Source organism: Natator depressus, chromosome 4 (assembly GCF_965152275.1).
Source record: "Natator depressus isolate rNatDep1 chromosome 4, rNatDep2.hap1, whole genome shotgun sequence".
In the NCBI taxonomy this organism is placed as follows: domain Eukaryota; kingdom Metazoa; phylum Chordata; order Testudines; family Cheloniidae; genus Natator; species Natator depressus.
The window spans coordinates 59,363,644-59,384,232 of NC_134237.1; the positions used below are offsets into that span (position 1 = coordinate 59,363,644).

The 20,589-nt window shown below is 38.8% G+C and overlaps 1 protein-coding gene across 12 annotated transcripts in view; it reads left to right on the plus strand.

Annotated features, from left to right (window-relative positions):
• Nucleotides 1-20,589, plus strand: part of TRIM2 (tripartite motif containing 2) — a 150,883-nt gene that overhangs the window by 116,439 nt on the left and 13,855 nt on the right. For all 12 annotated transcript variants that reach the window (XM_074951025.1, XM_074951017.1, XM_074951023.1 and 9 more), the window contains 2 exons: nucleotides 11,584-11,687; nucleotides 13,045-13,212. In XM_074951025.1, the coding sequence (XP_074807126.1) occupies nucleotides 11,584-11,687; nucleotides 13,045-13,212 (272 nt within the window). The remainder of the gene's footprint in view (nucleotides 1-11,583; nucleotides 11,688-13,044; nucleotides 13,213-20,589) is intronic.

Consider the following 20,589-nt stretch of genomic DNA (forward strand, 5'->3'; position numbering starts at 1 on the left):
TCCATGTGTCCTTAAAGGGAAAAAAACCCAGCTTTGTTCTTGTAATTCCTATCCAATGTGTTTGTCTCTGTGACAACTGGAGAGAGAAGAAAGTGATAGAAATTCTCCTGTGACTAATATTTACTGTTGGGTTTAGAACTTAATTTATTGGCTCTTGTGTCCTGTGAGGTGAACAGTACATTTAACAGATACCAAAATAATAATCTGAAGTTTAGTGGGGTGGGGGTGGGGGGAGTCCTAACTGATGTAAGTGGGAGTAGAGGTTTAAAGGCAGGAGGTTATATCCTACATGATAAAACACTTAGGGCCAGATTTTTTTGAGTTATCTGAGTGCCTAACTCCCACTGGCACCTAATATCTTTAAAAATCTGTTTCTTCCAAGTTCTCCTTAAAACAGGGCTGAGTAGCATCTTCTTTATCAGGGAATTTGAAGAATAATTCCCCTCTTTCAAAATGGCTTCTATCTCCTATTGTTCTCAATAGGGCTGAATCTAAATACTGCTCTCAGTTTACATGTCCTTCTCAAAAGACATAAGAATGGCCACACTGGGTCAGACCAAAGGCCCATCAAGCCCACTATCCTGTCTTCTGCCAGTGGTCAATGGCAATTCCCTTTGGGGAATGAACAGACAGGTTATCATCAAGTGATCCATGCCTTGTCACTCAATCACAGCTTCTGGCAAACAGAGGCTAGGGACACCATTCCTGCTCATCCTGGCTAATAGCCATTGATGGACCTATCTTCCATGAATCTATCTAGCTCCCTTTTGAACCTTGTTATAATATTGTCCTTCACAACACCCGCTGGCAAGGAGTTCCAGAGGTTGACAGGGTATTGCGTGAAAAAATACTTTGTTTGTTTTTAAATCTGCGACTTATTAATTTCATTTGGTGGCCCCTTGTTCTTGTATTTATGAGAAGGATTAAATAACACTTCCTCATTTACTTTCTCTATACCACTCATGATTTTATAGACCTCTATCATATCCCCCTTTAGTCGCCTCTTTTCCAAGCTGAAAAGTTCCAGTCTTATTAATCTCTCCTCATATGGAGGCTGTTCTATACCCCTAATCATTTTTGTTGCCCTTTTCTGAACCTTTTCCAATTCCAATGTATCTTTTCTTGAGATGGGGCGACCATATCTGCACGCAGTATTCGAGGTGTGGGCATACCGTGGATTTATATAGAGGCAATATGATATTTTCTTTCTTGATGATTTCCAACATTCTGTTTGCTTTTTTGACTGCCGCTGCACATAGAGTGGATGATTTCAGAGAACTATTCACTATGACGCCAAGATCTTTCTTGAGTGGTGACAGCTAATTTAGACCCCATCACTGTATCTGTATACTTAGGATTAGGTTTTCCAATGTGCTTACTTTGCATTTATCAACATTAAATTTCATCTGCCATTTTGTTGCCCAGTCACGCAGTTTTGAGAGATCCTTTTGTAGCTCTTCGCAGTCTGCCTGGGACTTAACTATCTTGAGTAGTTTTATATCATCTGCAAATTTTGCCACCTCACTGTTTACCCCTTTTTCCAGATTGTTTATGCATACATTATGTTAAATAGGACTGGGCCCAGTACTGATCCCTGGGGGACACCACTATTTACCTCTCTCCATTCTGAAAACTGACCATTTTATTCCTACCCTTTTGTTTCCTATCTTTTAACCAGTTACCAATCCATGAGAGAACCTTCCCTCTTATCCCATGACTGCTTATTTTGCTTAAGAGCCTTTGGTGAGGGACTTTGCCAAAAGCTTTCTGAAAATCTAAGTACACTATATCCACTGGATCTCCTTTGTCTGCATGCTTGTTGACCCCCTCAAAGAATTCTAGTAGATTGGTGAGGGATGATTTCCATTTACAAAAACCATGTTGACTATTTCCCAACAAATTATGTTCATCTATGTCTCAGTCAATTTTGTTCTTTACGATAGTTTCAACCAATTTGCCCAGTACTGAAGTTAGGCTTACTGGCCTGTAGTTGCCAGGGTCACCTCTGGAGCCCTTTTTAAAAATTGGCGTCACATTAGCTATCCTCCAGTCATTTGGTACAGAAGCTGATTTAAATGATAGGTTACAGACAACAGTTAATAGTCCTGCAATTTCACATTTGAGTTCCTTCAGAACTCTTGGGTGAATACCATCAGGTCCTGGAGACTTATTACTGTTTAGTTTATCAATTTGTTCCAAAACCACCTCTAATGACACCTCAATTTGGGACAGTTCCTCAGATCTGTCACCCCAAAAGAATGGCTCAGGTTTGGGAATCTCCCTCACATCCTCAACAATGAAGACTGATGCAAAGAATTCATTTTTGTTTCTCTGCAATGGCCTTATCATCTTTGAGTGCTCCTTTAGCATCTCAATTGTCCAGTGGCCTACCTGGCTGTTTAGCAGGCTTTCTGCTTCTGATATATTTAAAAAAATTTTTGCTATTACTTTTGGAGTCTTTGGCTAGCTGTTCTTCTTCAAATTCTTTTTTGGTCTTTCTAATTATATTTTTACACTTCATTTGCCAGAGTTTATGCTCTTTTTTTCTATTTTCTATTATTATTATTATTATTTTATTTTCTATTTTCTATTATTCTTTCTATTATTTTTTCTATTTTCTATTATTTTTCTATTTCATTAGGGTTTATCTTCCACTTTTTAAAGGATGCCTTTTTGCCTCTCACTGCTTCTTTTACTTTGTTGTTTAACCACGGTCGCTCTTCTTTGGGTCACTACAGTCACTATCTAGCCAAAGCCTCAATTTGCCTTCTCCTCACAATGTTCCTTTCCACCTCCTGACACCAAAGGAGGCTACCATGTTCTCTGCAGGAAGCTTAACTCTCTCTTCTCCTCCCCCCCCCCCCCCCCGAGAACAATGGAAGGTAGTGGTTATTTTGAAGGAGGACATATTAACTGGAGTCAGTCTGTGGTCCCTGTTCCACTGTATACAATGAGATATGGTAATCCTTTTGGGAGGACAGGTCTTTCTTCATGAGTTTCTCTAGAATAGAAGACTTTATTCTTCAGCCTCTACTGAGCAGATTAACTTCAAGCTATGAAAAATGGCAAAAAAATTATCATTAACCCTAATTTCTTCCCCCCCAAAAACTAGCTATTGCATCAGTTCTGCAGAAAGGACAAAAGCTTTAGATTTGAGGGGGAAATGTGATGTGTGTGTCTCTAGGGAATTATAGGGCAGTAGAAACTATCTTATGTATGAGCCAGGAAAATGGGATGCCAGAGGGAAGCAAAAACTGGGGTATATGAGCAGGAGAATATAGGGTGAGGAGAGAAGAGAAAGCTCTGGAAGGAGGAGAAAATTGATGTGTACACTGTGGCTGTTTCATGCTGCTCCAGAACAGTGTAAGCACCCAGAGGGTACTGCTGAATTTGGCCCCCAAAATTTAAATTTAAATTAATATTACATCTCTTCAGAACATTAGAAATAGCATATAGTAATATTCTCTTTGGTTTTCTTGTTTATTATTGTATGAAAATGTTAATATTTTGTTAAAAGGGGAAATGTCAAGACAAAAACTGTTAAGATGGGACTCTGAGAATATATATCAGTGACTTTGGATAAAGTATGTTAAAATCTTAACTATTACGTAACCTTGCTATAGTGACACCGCAATAACCACATGATTACATGTATGGTCTCAGATTAAACATCTTTGTTAAAATTTTTCACATGGTCAGTGGCGGAAAGAAAAGAATCCTATGTGTCTTTAAATTTTTTTTAACTAATCTGGGACTACAAAAGCTAAATGCCTTAATCATATACAGCTATTGCATGATGTCACTACAGGGCAGAGTTAAAGTTGTTTGGATGTCTTAATTGTACATTTCCATACCTTAACATATTTGGACTATTTATTTTAGTTTAACCTTATCTCTAAATTCCTGGGCTTATAGTGCTTGTTTTGGAAATAAATACAACATCTCAGTCTCATTTACAATTACTCTGTCTTAATTCTTTTTTAATATAGTTTGTGCCTGTGAATATAACAACTCATTAACTAAAAAAGCCTATACTTTATTTTACTGTATCTTAAAATAATACAAGGTAACTAAATATTAAATCTATAAATTTCCCTAGGACTTGGGGAGGGAAAAAAATGAGCAAGATTACAATATTTAAAAAATCAGGACTACAGAGGTTCATGTATGGAATTTGCTAACAGGACAATATGCTGGCTTTGCCAGTCACTGAAGAGAGTGATTGAACAAATGTTAAAGACCACAATACATTAAGAATTGCGATAGGCATACAATCACAACTGGTTTCTTTGTGCATATGATTAGCCATATCCGTTTGATTACATAATTCATTATCATAGTATCTAGGTTAAAATTAACATTCTCTTTTTGAAAATGGACCCAACAATCTATTTTGGAGGGGAGATATTAAAAGTAGAATGGAGAGGAGTAAAGTGCGTATTGGAGGAAGCTGCACAGAGGATCACCAGAAGAAGCAGACCAGTGTATTGCATTGTGAAATAAATGACCCTGTGAATATTACAGATTCAATATATATTAATGAGTCTCTTCAAGGAGAGGATGGTGCTCAGTTTTATTGGCAATAACATTTCTTTTTATGGGGCGTGCAGTCTCAGAAAATTGGAAACAAGATATAGAGCCCTTCACATTTAGGTCACTGGTTCAAATTCAGCCCACTTCAGTAGTGGCCAGACTTTGTATCCTGATGACTGTTTGGTGGCCTAAGTGAAATGCATTTAGTTCCTGTTGAACATTCTCCAGTTTCTAGTGGGCACGTATCCTTCTCGCAAAAAATACTACCATATGCAGCATAAACGCAACTCTTGCTGCTAGTCTCATCAGGGAGACTGGTCATTGAAAAAAGCTGTGGAGATTAAACCTTTTTTTTTTTTTTATCTAGGCTCTGTCCACCAATGCAATTCCATTGGCGATAGCAACAACAGAGGGGTTAGAGTAGACATGTCTCAGGCATTTTTAACACAGTCATCTAGCCCTACTCACAGTAAGCTTAAAAAACAGATGTTTCCCAATGTTGCAGCTACACTAGTGGCAAACTGTGTCCTAACTTTCCTAGAGTACACAAGACACACAGGTCAGTGTTGAGGCCTAGCCTAACAGTGCAGCTACATAAGAGCAGCTGTGCAAGCTTTCATCTGAGATGAGCCAGTTCTAAGAATGAACAGGGGACCTCTGTTACCATGTCTGTCAATCTGACCTCCTTCATGAGTACTAGTTTCTCTGTCGCTCATGTGTGTTCGCTCACATGCACGCAGAGCAAAGGCCAAATTCATCCCTGATGTAAGTCAGTAGATTTACCCAGGGAAGAATTTGGCCCATCCTTAAAATGAATTATTTTCTACAGTGTCAGATCAGTTTTTAAAGTAATATATTTTTAAAAATACTAAAATAGATGAAAATAATAACAACCTTGAAAATAATTAAGAGATCTGGATATATTTTTTTAAAATCCCTTATAGATTGATATTATTTCTACCTGTAGTTTCTGTTAGCACTGCAGCATATCTTGGTTCAAGTGAGCAGCTTGTACCATGAACCTGATATCGGGTTGGATTACAATTCATGGGACAGTCCCAATTTTTCACAGCCCTGTCTGTATACTGCAAGCCTCGCTTATCAAACAAGTCCAAATGTATTTTGAGAGTTGAAACACAGCTTCATTCTGTTATAACAGAGACAACATAATGTGATGTTTTTGTTTTGACTGCTTGAAAAAATAAATTTTAGAACTTGAAGCTTTGTCTACTGACACTGGAGTTTTCCCCCAATGAGATACATGGGTCACTTCATCCCATTATGTGGTGAATGCATATCTATTTATTTAACAGAATAGCTCTTCCAGATTAAAAAAATCTATGGAGAAGTAGTTGCCTTGCTGGCCACTGGACTATGTACTGTGTACTACATGTGCACAGTCCATTAGAGAGCTCCAAAACCGCATAAGTACTGACTGAATGGTCTTGCAACCACAACTTCAATATCAGTGTGCACTTTCAATGCCCTTAATTAATGAGCATATGTGGAGTTTTACCTGCTATTTTGACCTACAGCCCCATTATTCTAAGATTTTCAAATTCCAGACTCATTTGAAAATTCTGAATTTTGGCTAGTTGTGACTGAAAAGAAGTTTTTCATGGTTTTTAATAAAACCATATATCCATTTCTTGAATTCATTAAGAGGGAAAAGGTTCATGTAAACCCTTTGACAATCCTGGGTTGAGTTTGCAGGTTTAACAGCGTTCTGGCTTTTGCAGCCAAAGGTTCATACAGCTCTATTGGAGAACGATAATGGAGCATGTGGATATTTGTTTACAACCAGGATTTGAGTTTTTTATACACAAGAAAACTCATCAAAATCTGGTAGGAGAGTGCTTTTGTGCTGGCCATTAACTTAATACAGATGTGGTATTGATTAACGCTCTGTCCATGGGACGTGGCACATGAAATTTCTTTCTAATTTTCTATGCCCATGGATTAGCTTGCTTTAGAGACATGCACACATTTTTAGTGTTTTAAATGCTACAGAGTCCAAAAGTGCTCAAACTATCAAAACATTATTGTAGCAAATATGTAATTCTATTGTAGATCCGTTACCAGGTAACACTAATGGGAAGTGGAACTTGCTACATTACAGCAATGAAAACCAGTGAGCATATTACTAGCATTGTAAAAATTCTTCCCTTAATTCTTAAAGCTAAATATTCAGTAAGATACATCTAGGTTTCAGGGTGCACAACAAATGTGCCCTTACAATTTCCAGAGGCAATATTAGGGAGCAAAAACTATTGGTCCCCTGAATGAGAGTGTGGCCTGGTTGTCGTCTTAAATATGAAATTTTCAACTTACCCAGATTGTGATTAGTTGCCTAATTAAATGTGTAAGTAAATGCTTTTGCATGTGTACTTAAATTGATTTATTTAAAAACTCACATGCTTTGGTTTCCACCTTCTACTGAGGAACTTATTTGATCTTTTGATTCCTCACATACATTGAAAGCAATTGTGGGGCTTATTAATAATTTATGTGACTATGAAATGCTGAATGGGGCCAATAGAGAGAGTATTGTTTACCTAGATAATTGATGGTACAGACACAGAATTTCAGAATGGAATGGATAAGGGTATACATTTGACAAATAATTAATTAAACTTAATAGCTGTGAAAATCCAAAATTGTTTGTTTATACTTTTAAAAGAGATCCTCCAGAATCTGTTGTTTCTTCTTTATTCCTTCCCACAAACACCTGCCCGCAGTTCTTCACTGAACTGTCCCACCTTTTCTGGTCAAAGAGCACTGAGTGCAGCCTTTTCCTGAGATTGGGTGTCAAGGGTGCTCTCTCTCCCAACTCTCTCTTTAGGGCATACTTTATCATTTACTTTTTCATTCCCTCCTTTCTTGGCATTGATAAGACAGTGTATGCCTGCTACTGATTTTTCCTTCTAAATTTTGAGGCAAATCTACAAAAAAAGGGATGTAGATGCACTTTATCTCAAGTGACTGCGCAGATAGGAGGGGTTTTCTGTGTGCAGCTCAGCACAAGCAAACATTTTTTCCATCAGTTTCTTGGAAATCTGATATTTTCAAAGAGTACACAACCCACTTGCAACTGGTAGTCCCAGGAGATTCATGGGTTTCACTTACAGCAAACCTTTAGCTTCCCAACAAGCCAACCTGCATTTTTATTGTTCAGACTCCAGTCCTAGCCAAGTTAAAGACTGGCAGTGGAAGGTGGAGAAGGAATGGATTTGAATGTGTACAGGCACACTATGCAGTGCATAAAATGTGGTGTTCACGTAGGATGTGAAGGCTGTTCAGACTGATATGTCTGGATTTTTTGTGCCTGTCAGACTGGTCTTGATTTATTACTATGCAATGACAATGTGCTTGGCATTGTACAAAACAAAGGAAAATGCACTTCCCTTCCCAGGAGTTTATAATTTAAACATTAAAAACAGAGTGCATCCATGTGACTATCCCCTCAGCTAGCATAAGTAAGAGTAGCCCCACTGAAGCCAATGGAGCTAGGTTAGTTTACACCAGGCCTAGAATGCTGTGTGTGTGTATGTGTGTGTATGTATGTATGTATGTGTATATATATATATATATAGATGGTCTATGTGATGTGTTTCGTCTCATTCAAGTTTCCAGTGAGAGGTGTCCACATATAACAAACAAAAATCATCCAGAAAGCCCTTGTAACAAAACTCTGTCTGAGTCTGGTGCATAAATGTCTACTGAATTTGGTTCTGCATTTTCAGAAGTTTTAAAAACATTAGATGCACCCTCAATATCCAATACATTGAGGGAGGTTTTAAAATATATATATTTGCATAGAAGATTTGTGGGTGTTACACACATTCTTCTCCCCCCCCCCCTCAGCATATCTCTGTAACATTAGGCATTTCTTACTCCAGTTCTAAACCAAACATTAGGAGAGGGTGTATGAGAGCAAGACATGCATGAAGTTTGAGTAAATATCCTTTTGCAGATGGCTGTCCAAGTAAGAGGGTGGAAGTCTGGGCACAAATCTTTGCACATAGTTAGCCCTTTTGCTTCAACAATATGTACAGAGCCACCACATATGTAGGATCCAAAGGAAACGCTCAAAATTAGAGCTATGTGAAGAAAGGAAATTCCATTTTGTGGTGGGTTTCAATATTTTGAAATTTTGTTTAGGAACAAAACCTCCAAATTTTGAAATTCTACAAAAGGGAAAGCCCTGGGTCCAGGACTCCAGGGCAATCTGCCTAGCTAGCTGTCCCAGCATGTCTGATGCTGGAAGCTCTGGGGTCTCTGGTCCCCAGGAAGTCTGCATGGTGGGTGGCTGTCTCTTGGATTAGTGGACCCTGGAAGCCATCAGGAAACTAGGCAGATTTCGAACAGAAAGCTGCCTGGTAGGCAAGTTTCTAGATATGCCTGTTTTCCATCAGAACTTTGTCACAATCAATCAGTCTCCACAAACCATTTTGCTTTAAACCAATCTGCAAATTCCCACAACAAATATTTTGTCAGAATTTGCCAGCCAGCTGTAATAGTAAGATAGCGATCCTAAAAGTTGTTGTTCATTTTCCTGTTGAGTGTAAATTAGAAATAAAGTTAATGTTATTTAAGCACAGTTTTCTTCCTGATGGCAATTTACCCCAGAACAAAAGAACTGAACAAAGCCCCATGGGCAACTTAAGCCCCACATCAAGGGCTTACGTGCTGCAATGTGCCTTTCGCAGGCCTTTTGTGGGTTGAATTTCACCTCCTGTGAACAGTGTTAATAAATCACTATTCATAATTCCTACTGGGAAATGCCTATAACTTCTGAGCAATGGCCATTCTTTTTCCTCTCATGAATATTTACAGGGGGGTCCCATTGAAAAGCATTCTGAGTACCCTTTTGTTATATACTCTGTTACCTTAAAAATGAAAATTCCTAAGAGCATTCTTTTTGAGGGAAAGACTGTGTGCCCTATAATATTCATGTTAGTTGTTTCCAGATGCTCATTTTATGACAAATGCTTTCCCACTTCTGCCAGTGTTAAAGGGAATGCTTCTCACTTATCCTTTGGTTGGAGGGCACAACAGAAAGTTATCATAAGTATGCATGCCTATGGGTGTCACTCATTAAAAGAATACATAGCAATGAGTCCAGTGTGGATAGCATGAATGGTGTATAGCTGGCTGTTCTCATAACATTTACTTTCCCTTTCTAATGCCATAATTATAAAAAATGTGTATTTACTCTGAAACCTGTCATATTGAAAGAATGAAAGTGCCCAGTAGTTGGAAGAACAGACTGAGAGAAACAAAGGGATACAGTTTCAGTATGAAGAGCAGAGGAATTAAATGTTCTTGTTGACCAGTAACTGGAGCTGTGCACCCAGCATCCATGCTTCCCAACGGAAAATGTCATTGAAGGGAGGAGGAGTAGTGCCAAATGCATTGCTCTTGAATGTGCATCCCTAATGAGAGCCAAAGACAAAGTAGGGTTAATACATCGCTCCTATATCTGGAATCATAGCCAGAACATTTTTAATTGCGTTAAGGGATATTTTGGGTTGACTAAAACAAAATACAATTTTTCAATGAAAACTATATATTGAAACATCTAAGTAGAAGGTGTATGTGGCCAATGAATGCTTGTAAAAATACTTGCCCAATGGAAATAGTATTACAGCCAGTTTTTAGTAAATTGCATAGAATCTTTTTGTTTGAAAAGAAGCTCATTCCTAAGAGTTACAAGTCACCTTGGTGCAAGTTTGGGCCATTCTTGCATGTTTGTACAAGGTCGGGTGAGGACACAGAGAATCCTTCGCTCCCACATAGGTACCCCAAGAATCCTGTGGTCTTGGATAAGTCATGTAGGATCAACATTTTCAAAAGTGTTCACTAATTTTGAATGGACCCGTAAGTGTCTCAAAGTGGATACCCAAAATTAGTGAACATTTCTGAAAATATAGTTTTAACTTCTCAGTTTCCCTGGTAAAATCGGAGTAGTACCTAATTACATCACAGCAATATTGTGAGAATTCATTAGTTGATTTTACAAGGCACTTGTAAGGTGTTGGTGGTACATGTATTGCTCTATCTCAGTTGTTGTTATTTAATATTTATACTGCAGTAGCATTCAGAGACCCCAATCAGAATTAGGTCCCTGTTGTGATAGATGCAAAACAAATCCTTAAGAAAACACAGTCCCTGCCTCAAAGATTTTACCATCTAAATAAGGTCTGGAAAACCTTATATAAACTGGAAATTATATGTACAGATGACTGGCAAGCTTCCTGTTTTGAAATGGCTGGAAAGATCTCTCACAAATACACTCTCAGATATGGTCTAACTAAACCTCTAATTTCACTGGTCCAGACTGTATAGGCCCATATTTTACACTCCTCCATCTGTCCAGGTTCTTATTTTAATACCCATCGCTATCGTATGTCTGAGATAACATGAAGCCTAATAGCCACCATTCTTTTGAAAAGCATTTTCCTGTTGTCACAGAAAGATGTAAAGTATGAAGGTACCATGATTTCTGAAAGGGAAAAGGGATTACTACTTGAAGGGGTTAAAATGGCAGTCGGACTGAGGCCTGGGCTACACTGGAGGTGGAGGGGGTGTTCGAACTAACATACACAACTTCCGCTACGCTATTGGCGTAGCTGAAGTTCGAGTTACCTGGTCATCCTCATGGTGGCGAGTCGACCGCAGCAGCTCCCCCGTCGACTCCGCTTACTCCTCCTGCCAAGGTGGAGTACAGGCGTCAATTCGGGGATCGATTTATCATGTATAGATGAGACACGATAAATCAATCCCCGATAGATCCATCACTACCCGCCGAGCTGGCGGGTAGTGAAGACTTACCCTGAGGAATAAGAGGACAATGCCTCTGTCATTTACTGAGATTTGTTGCTTTCAGATACATGTTCCTTTTGACTGGTGATGGTAACAGGAACAATTCACATTAGAAATCTAGAGTATAAGGACAAAGTGAAACCTAATTTAAGTGTTGGAATTGAAAGCCCTAACTGATTTGATCTGTGTAACCTGATTTGTTATGTGCTTTATATCCAATTTTAGGTACCAAAGGAAGAAACAAAGGAGAATTTACAAATCTTCAGGGGGTAGCTGCATCTACAAATGGAAAAATATTAATTGCAGACAGTAACAACCAGTGTGTACAGGTATTACAACTCTGTTAATATCAGTATTTTACTGTATTAAAGATACAAGCATGGCTAGAAAATATAGAGAAGCCTGCCCTGCTCAGCATTCAGGATCACTCTGATATTTTTTTTGAAATATAGTAGCTGTTTCAGATTCATATCAGATCTGCTACAGCATGTGCTAGAATTGCTTCCCTTTTTATTATCTTTGAATATAAAGACGAGATTGATCAGCAGTCATATTAGAAAAATATTGACTTTGCATTACAAGTTTTATTACTTCAATCAGTGTTCCCAAATAAAATCCAGAATACAGTGCCCAAACTTTCTGTTGCGTAATCTGATTTTTTTGAGGAAAAACAAAAAGCAACGTAGGTTTCATTTTCAAATACCTTTTAGTTCACATCAGTCTGTTTTAATTTACTCTTCTCTCTGATACTATCATCCAAATGTTGATTTCTATAGCAGCAGCCCCAATAACCACGGTAGCCTGGTTTTAGGTGTTCAGATTCAATTTCCTGTGTGAAGATCAAGCTGGGTGGATGGGTTTTTCCCTCCCTTCTATCACTATCATCTTCACCATTAAGGATTTATCAGCTCCATTCTGACTGCATGTATGGTTGGAGATTAATGTGATAGTTTCCTCTTCCCTCAGAATATTGGATTCGCAGAGTCAACTGCAGTATAAACTTGTTTTTATTAATAAACTAAACACGTTTTCAAAGAGACATGGCATCAAATTTTCATTAGTAGCTCCTAAACATGCTCTTACATGAAATACAAGTGCAAAATTGTATTTGCAGCCACAGATGGAATTTCAATATCTAATTACCTGTCATGAAGACACAGCCAGTGGGCTAAACTCTGAAAGGTGATAAGTACCTTAGCACCTCTCAGGATATCACCCAATATTTACCTGTACCTCAGGTAATTAAATGTTGAAATTCTGTTCTACATTCTATCCTCATCTCTTCCACAGACTTCTTGTGGAACCTTGGCTAAGTGTGTCTGTGCCTCACTTTTTTCATTTATAATATGGGAATCACAACACTTCCTTACCTCAGGGAGATGATGTGAAGATTAATTCACTAATGTCTGTAAAGCATTTTGAGATTATTGCAAGAATGGTGCTATGTAAGTGCAAACTACTTGTTTACAATAAAGTTAGGGTCCAGGTTGAGGCCTAAATTGGGTCCAAAGGTTTCAAATATGTGCAGTAACATTGTTTCATTATTACAGTCAGAAAAGGGACTGTAACAATTAATATTTCCAGTGCTTTAATTATTTTCCTTTTTGCCAAAGACCATGTCATGAGAAATAGATTACTGTGATTCATGTAGAATTACTTTTAAAAGTAAATATTTTTAAATCACAGATATTTTCCAATGATGGCCAGTTCAAAAGTCGTTTTGGTATACGAGGAAGGTCTCCTGGCCAGTTGCAGAGGCCCACAGGAGTGGCTGTGCATCCTAGTGGTGACATCATTATTGCAGACTATGATAACAAATGGGTTAGCATATTTTCATCAGATGGAAAATTTAAGGTAAGGCTATAATATGAAGCTTTGAATGTTTAACAAGAGAATACATTAATGTTTGTTTCATTTCGAGAAAGAGAACTGGAGATGTGAAACAGATTAATAAATGCATTCTTTTCTTGTGGAAAGCCATGATGCACCTAAAACCAAGTTTAATAAGAAACAGGAAAATGTCAAAACTGAGATACCAAAAGTATATTAATTAATATTTTTAATAATATTTTATCGGCTAGGTGCTCAGGTGCCGCACTACAACTTAGAATTGCATAACACCCAACAATAATACACAGTGCCAAACTCCAAACAGTTCCACAGAGATATCATTAAGTAGTCTTCAGTACTTTAAGACTAGGTGGGAAGATTAACAGATCCTCCAGTGGCAGCCTATTTCATATCCTGGAGGCCATGACTTAACATGAGTTGAGACCTTCAAATGGCAGTTAGAGAAAAAACACAGTGTGTTAGAAGGATACCAAATTGATAATTGGTTCCTCAGAAAGGTGCGTCCTACTCTGTTTACTATATGCATGTCAGCAAAGCACATTTGTAATTCACCCATTGTCCTACTGGCAACCCATGCAAAGACAGCAAGATAGGTGTATTATATTCACAAAAGATCACCCGAGTGATGTATTATGGGCTGCCATGTTGTGTGCTGGTTGACTTGCAGGCATCCCAGAGTAGAGAGAATTACATTATTCGAGTAGCAATAAAATAGGACCTAGCAAGATCTCCACTAGAGAGAAGGACAAATTATATAAGCTTTATGAACTTGCTAGAAACACATCTGTATTATCCCTTGTCCCATGGTTCTTTGTGGTCAGTGTGGTCACGAAGAACCTCTAGTTCTTGACAGATTTTACCAGTGCCAGCTGTGTGCTGCCCACACACGGCAGAACAAACTAGGCCTTAAAGTTTGATGTGACCAAGAAAATCTCTTTTGGATCATGTATTTAATTGCTTAAGAAAAACTATTTCTGCCCGTGATTTTTTCTCTTTGTTCTCAGTGAAATGAAGTTGACAGTAATGTACTGATTTTGTATGTGAGTGCATGCTGTTATTCTTTAATGATCAGCACATGGAAAGGATAAGGACATACTATTAGTGTTAGACAGAGGTGTTCTTTACTTCAAGCAAAAGAGGCTGTGTTCTTGTCCCACTTTCCTGAGAGTGTTATGTGAGGCCTGATTCTGCAATCATTACTCACGTTAAGTAGTTCTTTACTCATGTGAGTAGGCTCCCACTAAACTTCAACTTGGCCAGGTTAGCACATGTTAAAGGCAGCGTGCCTTGTCTACATTAGATTTCTAATACACATTAGTTAGCATGTATTAGCTAATGTGCTAAATCAGACCCTAAGTCCTAGTTTGGACAAAGCCCTGTTGATTTGAAAAGAGCTATTTAAGAACTAAGGTTACTACTCATCAAGGGTAAGGGTGGCAGAATTTGACCCACAGTAAATCAGAGACACTGTTGTCTGTAGATTATACTTATTACAATAGGTCTTTAAATGCAGCACAGAAACATAACAGACATAGGAAAAATAAAAGGCAGGGAAAACGGTTAGGCTTGAGATATCCATCCCAGAGGTAATTTTATTGCTGTACCTGCTGTTCATATAGGTTATTATGCTCTTAAAAGGAACAGAATAAAAAGTCAGCTAACACTTTAAAAACAAGGGACTGTTTCCTTGAGGAATTAGAAACAGGCATCTTTGTTGACCATTGACGTTCACCAACCTGCAGCTTAGCAGGCGTTGTACTCAGGGTAAGGTAAAATTGGAGAGAATTAAAAGCAGTGTCCCTAAGTCTGAGACAGAGTCCGCAGGACTGAGTGAGATGGCAATATGCTCTTCAGTCACATAAAAGCCCTCATGAGAAACTACCAACATGCTTTCTCATTCCCAGAGTCTGGCTTTGGAGCATAATTTTCTAGTTGGCATTTTCTGGCAGTTAACAACCTAAAATCTCAAGCCCTGAGCTCCTGCAGGTGGCTATTAACTGGGAGGAAATGCCCTCCCCTTGACTGCTGTTTACTGAATAACTCATTCTATAGCAGACAGTTATAATCCCTTCAATAACACCCCTCTTAGTAAATTATGCAGTCATATAGCCTTAGGGTATATGCAGCTGAATTTCCTACCTGATCTACTTTTACCTGAAGATCGGTAATTAACCAATTGTTGATTTAAAAAAATTGTAACAGATCTGTTAAAGAAACAGATATAGAATGTCTCAGGTGTGTGCATGAAACATGAGGTACTTCCCTTATAAAGGTAAAATAGCTTCCAAAATGTTCAGATACTCAGGGGAGCTGGTTCTCCTCTCTAACTTGGGCAAATTACTCCATTGAAGTCAATGAATGAACTGAAGACAGACTGCTGTAAAACAGGTGCAACTGGGATCAGATTCAAACCTTTGGAGTAATTGAAACAATGTATAAATAATTAAAATCTTTCATGTAAACTGGCTTGGATTGGAGGAAGATGCTGGAGTGCCATTTTCTTTAGTTCCCCTAGATTGACCATAAATTAAGCAAACTGGATGGTTGTCCTGGGAACCAGTATCCCGTGCAGCGTTCCCTGCTAACACAGAGACAAGTATTCAAAATGTTAATATTAAGGACACTAGTACAAGTCAATAAATCAGACTTTATGGTGCTAGTAGTTAGAATGATTAAATGGGAGAGGAAAATGTAATTACAATATAAAACACTTTTTATATGTAAACGCAATGGACTGTGTTTATGAGAGAAATTCAAGACTACAACATAAGCATTCTATATATAGTGGGCAGGCTTGGTCTTATAGTTGAAACACAGAACAGGGATTTAGAAGATCGGGGTTATATTCCTAGCTCTGCTAGACTTGCTATGGAATTTGAGCAAATCGCTTCATCTCTTGTCTCTGTTTCCCATCTGTAAAATGGGAACAACAATACTTTCCTCTTTCACAGGGGTTTTGTGAGGTTAAAGTCAGCAATGTTTGCCAAGCACTTTGAGACTGTAGATAAACATACAAAGTATTAATGGTGACTCTGATTGAAGAAGGGCATGAAATACTGGGCAGCTTATCTGATGCAAGAAGTCTGCTAGTTGTTGGGCTGAACCATTGACGGTTATGTCAGAGTTTTATTCTGATCTTATTCTAATGTCATTTTTATCACCCTTCTTCTTTTTTTCCTCATTCCAGTCACTCCTCCCTTTGCACCATTTTAACAGCAATGAGAGCCAGTAAGCAAATTTCTTTGGAGTTGTGGCCAAGCATCTCCATAATTACAGGACTTGGCTGGTTTATTGTAGCTGACACCCATGCTAAGGAGAAAAGTTTCACTTTCCTGATGCTTTGTCTCCACTAGCTATAGGGACAGACTCTGAAGTCTTCTCAAGGGTGTGAAACTTGAATATCGCATAACGCAGAACTTAGCAAAATGCTACTGCAACACAACAACAAACCCTGAATTTCTTATAGTGGGAGATGGTGCAGCCTAGTGGATAGAGTGCTGGGTTAGGACTTCAGAAACTTCAGTTCTGTTCCCTGGTCTGTCACTGGGTAATCTTGGGTAAGTCACTTTGCTCCCATGTGCCTCAGTTTCCCCTCTGTAAGTGGGGGTAATGACATTTATGCCCTTTTGTAAAGTGCTTTGAAACCTACTGATGAAAAGCATAAAGAGAGCTAGGTATTATTTCAGAGAGAGAGGAAATACATGCGGATGTGGTATTATTGGTATTAGCATGGCCATATGATTCAAAAACAGTGAAGCAGCATGGGGTTGTCTGCATTACTCACAAACAAGTGGCAGTGAAGCCTTTATATTGCACCAGCATTTACATGGGTAACCATACAGTAAATATTTGAGAGTTTTTAGAAATGTTGATTAATACTGCTTTTTTATTTCTCTGCTCTAGAGCCAGCCTTCCTATGTGCCAGAAGTCCAACTGTAAAGGACTCATGCCATGTGAAGGAGAGGAAAAAACTGACAAATATTTTAGATACCTCTGAAGATTATCAAAAATAGCTTTTCTATGCATAGTAATGTCATGACTTAGAAGATCCCTTGATATCATACCCTAAGGCTAAAAGAGGGATTCCTGGCTCTCTGAGGAGATTTTTTTTCCCCCCTTCACTTCCAGCCCCGATGGGCCATATGGTATCAGTCCTTAAACCTGTCACTGGTCTAGGATGGTATATCGTCACCACAGGCCTCAGGATAGTATTTGAAGGGTGGGGAAGGATAGAAGGAAACATGTATCTGGCAGGGCTTTTATTTTTAAATAAGAAAAAGTGGAAGCCGTTTGAAATTACTAAGAGGTTTGGATAGTTAGAAATAATCCTGGGCAAGGGGGAGGGTAAAGAGAAGTGGTCAAACTGTGAGTGAGGTGCATGATGCACACAGTTTGCTACATAGCCGTCTCCCTGCTTTGAGTAACTGAAAAAAATGGTTATCAGACAAAAACAAAGCTGTACACGCATGCACCCACAAAGCTAAGGACTATGAATTAATTTCCATGTATTATGATCCTTTACAGCAACATGATCAGAAAAATTAAACCTTAAAAAAATAAAAACTAACAAATTGAACACTGGTAGAGGTAAGTCTTTGAACTTTAGATATAAAGCAACTAATGGTTTCAGGCACACACACATCCCTTCGTAGAGCATTTTCCACCTCAGCAGGATGAATGTACAACATATGAAATTTGGAATACCAGGAAAAAGGGAAAATCAGTAACTTAAATTCATAATGGCATATATAATAAGGAACATAATGTGCTTGACAGAATCAATTTTAACACATAATTTGCGTGAAAGATTTAGATGAGCCCTTACACTTTTTCTTTCCTAGTGGCAGAAGTGAGCTGTAGCTCAAGAAAGCTTATGCTCAAATAAATTTGTTAGTCTCTAAGGTGCCACAGGTCCTCCTTTTCTTTTTGAGAAAACTCTGAGAATACTTTCAGTCCCATCATTAACAGAAGTGACGAGATTTCATAATGCTCAGTTTTAAATAATCAAGCCTGTAATCCTGAGAGACCTTTAAGAAGCGCAAACACACAAAAAGTATGTTGCTCCAGAATAATGTCACCAGTATATTTAGCACGAAACTGAAGATGGTATTTTTAATAGCAAGCACTACAAACCATAGCTGGATTTAACTTGTGTGTAGTCTGCAAATTTATTTTCAAAATCCTGACCCAAGACTAATTATTTTATTACTTCACTCGTTGAGTGCCCATTAGTAAAGTACACTGGTTTTATTCATGTTATTTTATATGAAGTAATATGGGCAGGAAGACACTGTATTCATGAGATGAATCATTTTTCCATAGGTTTCAGAGTAGCAGCCGTGTTAGTCTGTATCCACAAAAAGAAAAGGAGTACTTGTGGCACCTTAGAGACTAACAAATTTATTTGGAAAGGAAGATGATGTCTGTCTGTATCTGTACGAGTTTTTTCATGAAGTTGATAGATTACCACTCCATACGGCTAAATTCAGTGCCTTGCATAATGACAGGTTTCAGAGTAGCAGCCGTGTTAGTCTGTATCTGTATTTTTCCATAGGAATCCTGGAAACGTTGCAGAGTGGGGATGGGGCGGAAACAGACTATCTTGAATCTTACAGCAAATTTAAAAAAAGCAAGATTTAATTAATTCAGAAAAGGAAGTAGATCTACTGGTTTAGGTTTAGCTGATGCCTTTGCTTGTTTGTTACTCTGCAAACCCTAATACGTTTCACAGGTAGGATATGACTACATTCACTTTTTCCCACTGTTGCCAAAACAAACTTATTTTTAAAAATGTTCATTGAAATTATTTTCCGTACAATATCATTAGTCTTTTTTTCTAATAGAAATTTACAGTGGTATGATCTAAGAAAAAATATAATAGCATACAAATACAAGGCCATGTGTTCTTTGTGTGGTGGGAAAACCCACTAGAAATGAAAAAAGTATGCAGGGGTGCTGCAGGGTTCACCTTATGGAGTTTTCTCCATATGCTCCCTTCAAGATAGAAGGGTTCAAGCAATCATATAGAGGTTGAGGCTCGCTGGGGAAATGTAGGTTCCATTATGTCAGCGTATAGGGCAGTTCAGGATGGTTCATAAGGGATTGCCCCTCTTCTGCATCTGTGCCCTAGCAACTCCACATGTATACACAAAGCCATGAAAAGTGGGCTTATTACTGTAGTCTTTACTTCACCTCAAGCTACCATAAGGATGTCTGCTTCTGAATCCTCTGGTAGTCGAGGGAAACGTGCTGTGTAAAAAAGCACCTTCTCCCTGCCTCTACCTTCTACCATCCTCATACAGCTGCTCTCAGACCCACAGATCCCCAGCTGCTCCTGTGGGATCTAAGGAAGAGACCTTTGGGGATTATGCTACAGAAGCACTATTTACCCCAATTTTTGCAGGTTATGTGTCTGTTCCATCCCATACCTGTCAACCTTAACATGGTAGAGCTGTGTGGAGAAATCAAAATCCTGAGTGAAACAGAATTTCTATTTTGAAATACGGTTTCATCCCTATTTGGAACAAAACCTCAACATTTTGGAATTCTCATTGAAAGGGAACAGAGCCCTGCCTCTGGGGCAGTCTGTTTGGCAGGGCTGCCCCAGACCTGTGGAAGCTGGAAGCCCTTGGTTCCCTAACTCTGAGGCAATCCACGTGGCAGACTGCTAAAGAGCCCAGCAGGCAAGCTGGAGGGAAACCAGGCAGTTTCCAGTGGAATTGTCATCACAAAATGTTTCAATTTCAATGAATTGGCAAATTCTGATGAAAAAAATATTTCATCAGAATTTTTTTGACCAGTTGTAGCTGAAGGTTCCAAAGTCTTGAGATTCTATGCAAATGAGTCAATGCTCCAATTTGCATCTTTGATTAGTACACATTGTCTTATTTACAAAAATGATAGATGTCCTAATTGTCAGGCAGAAATTCTGATAAGGAGGAAGCATGGACCAAGCTTTAGAAACATGGGAGTTGCTGTGCTCCTGGGTGGTCCTGGCATTGCCCTGGGTTGATGCCCAGATGGCTCCTTGAGGCTCTGGCCTAGTTTCTCCTTGTCCTGGACTGGGTGAAGCACTGTGGTTAGGTTGCTGGATCCCCTGGGCCTGACTGCAGCGTTTTCTGAACTGAGTAAGTGGGTATGGCTGGGCTGTTGGCCCCTAGCTAGGTGTCTTTCTCTGACAGCTCTCTGCCACTTGCTCCCCGGCTGGAGGGAGGGGTTCTGACTGTGGTTGCTGTTTCCTGGCTATTGTTCGCAGGCCCTATGGCCAAGAAGAAATTAACAACATGTATTCTATGTCACTCTAGCCATAGCTCTGAGTCTGTGGCCGTGTGACTTGGGGGGACCATACTGTGTCTCTGTGGTTACAGTCTATATTCTATT